This window comes from Wasmannia auropunctata, unplaced genomic scaffold, assembly GCF_000956235.1.
Source record: "Wasmannia auropunctata unplaced genomic scaffold, wasmannia.A_1.0 LD336060.1, whole genome shotgun sequence".
NCBI lineage: Eukaryota > Metazoa > Arthropoda > Insecta > Hymenoptera > Formicidae > Wasmannia > Wasmannia auropunctata.
In genome coordinates this window covers 190,834-192,402 of record NW_012026830.1, presented here as the reverse complement: position 1 = coordinate 192,402, position 1,569 = coordinate 190,834, and the positions used below count along the sequence as shown (strand labels likewise).

Here is a 1,569-nt window from a genome sequence, read left to right as displayed (position 1 = left end):
CTTCTTATAGTATGTCGATATAAGCTTGCTTCAAATATGAGTCACCTCCATTTTTACATTTGATTTTAATAATTTTATTGTAACAATATTAAAGTGACTATAAATTACTATAACCATTACTCAAAATAACATGTCATATAGTAACAAAATTTTTTTCTTAACTAATAATACGTTACTTATAATTAGATTTACTCTCTCCACTGGAAGAACATTAATATAAAATTTTAAAACGCTGAAAAATTTACTTATTTCCTTTAGAATCAAATTTTCTATACGAGAGCGAGCCGGAGAGAAGTGAATTACTTCACGAACTTAGCGTGCGTCTGGATTGGGCTGGCATCAGCAATCCGCACAACAAAGTTTATATCAAACCACCAAAGAGTAATAACATAGCTATTATTATTTTCCTACTGACGGTGTCGCAATTGAATAAATTATTCTACTGCAAAAATACAGGTATAATAATATCGTATACACATGCATTTATATTTTACAATAGAATTAAATGACATAGCAAACATTTTACTTATTTGTCGCAGCAAGTCTGTTGAGCAAGAGATATCAGGATTCCGTTGACGCTGTGGTATTTGCCTTAGGAATACAAACGATTCTTCGTCAATTCCACGTTTCTGTGATGAATCGTTACGTGAAATATCTTTGTATGTACGTCCTGTCGTTTATCACCGTGGAGAGGTAAGGAATAATTTTATAATCTTAAGTCATAGACGTGACAACATCGTTTGAAACAGGGTATTACTAACGAGAATTCTTTTTTTTTTTTTTTCAGTTTGAAAGCGGGAGGAAATGCAGAAACTAAAGGAGCTACCAATCTCCATTTCTTGGAGCTTTTCGTTAAATATTCTGGCATTCCGCGTTCTCTTATTCTTAAAGAAATACCCGTCGTCATTTTATATCACTCCCTCGTCAAAATGACAAAATGACGCTGCATCGGAAACTCGTGAAATAATATTGCATATTATAAATGATCATACATATTATTACATATATTCCTACGTTGTAAAGATGTATATATATTTTGTGTAAATAAAAAGATAAGAAAAAAGGAAAGAGATTTTTGTCAGTGGGCGCCTCGATATTTTTATCAACATTTCAGAAAAATTTCCAGTATTCGTAATTGAACTCCGTAATTTCGGCCATTCAGGAAATTAAAGTTTTATATTGCGCAATTTAATTATGCCTCTGCTGTTTTAATTTATTATCGGTTCAGATCTAACGCTCGCATCGCAAGGAAAAAAATTGCCATACGTACGGCGAGCGTAGTTCACGTAAATGTAAATTATGTAAAAAGCGTGGGCGTGGCATCGTCATCATAAAAAGTGTCCTCGCGAGAGGGATCGTTATGTGCTGCAAGGAAATCCGCATACCCATCGGCGGCTAGACGACGCATCGGCGGCTTAACGATGCATAAACGACGGCGGCGGTGGCGTCTCCTTGCGCATCTCCGTCGACCTCGTACACATCTCTCCGTATATCTATCGCGTGCGAAATTGCGGCTGGCCATCCCGTCGGCAGAGATTTCAATGCGACGATAAAATGTCGATTGGCCGG

The 1,569-nt window shown here is 36.2% G+C and overlaps 1 protein-coding gene across 1 annotated transcript in view; it reads left to right on the top strand.

Moving 5' to 3' along the window:
* LOC105450596 (WASH complex subunit strumpellin-like) overlaps positions 1 to 998 on the top strand; it is a 1,711-nt gene extending 713 nt beyond the window's left edge. Inside the window, exons 2-4 of the mRNA XM_011690530.1 lie at positions 259 to 456; positions 540 to 693; positions 788 to 998. Of these exons, the coding sequence (XP_011688832.1) occupies positions 259 to 456; positions 540 to 693; positions 788 to 941 (506 nt within the window). The 3' untranslated portion in view covers positions 942 to 998. The remainder of the gene's footprint in view (positions 1 to 258; positions 457 to 539; positions 694 to 787) is intronic.
* The last annotated feature ends 571 nt before the right edge of the window (positions 999 to 1,569 follow it).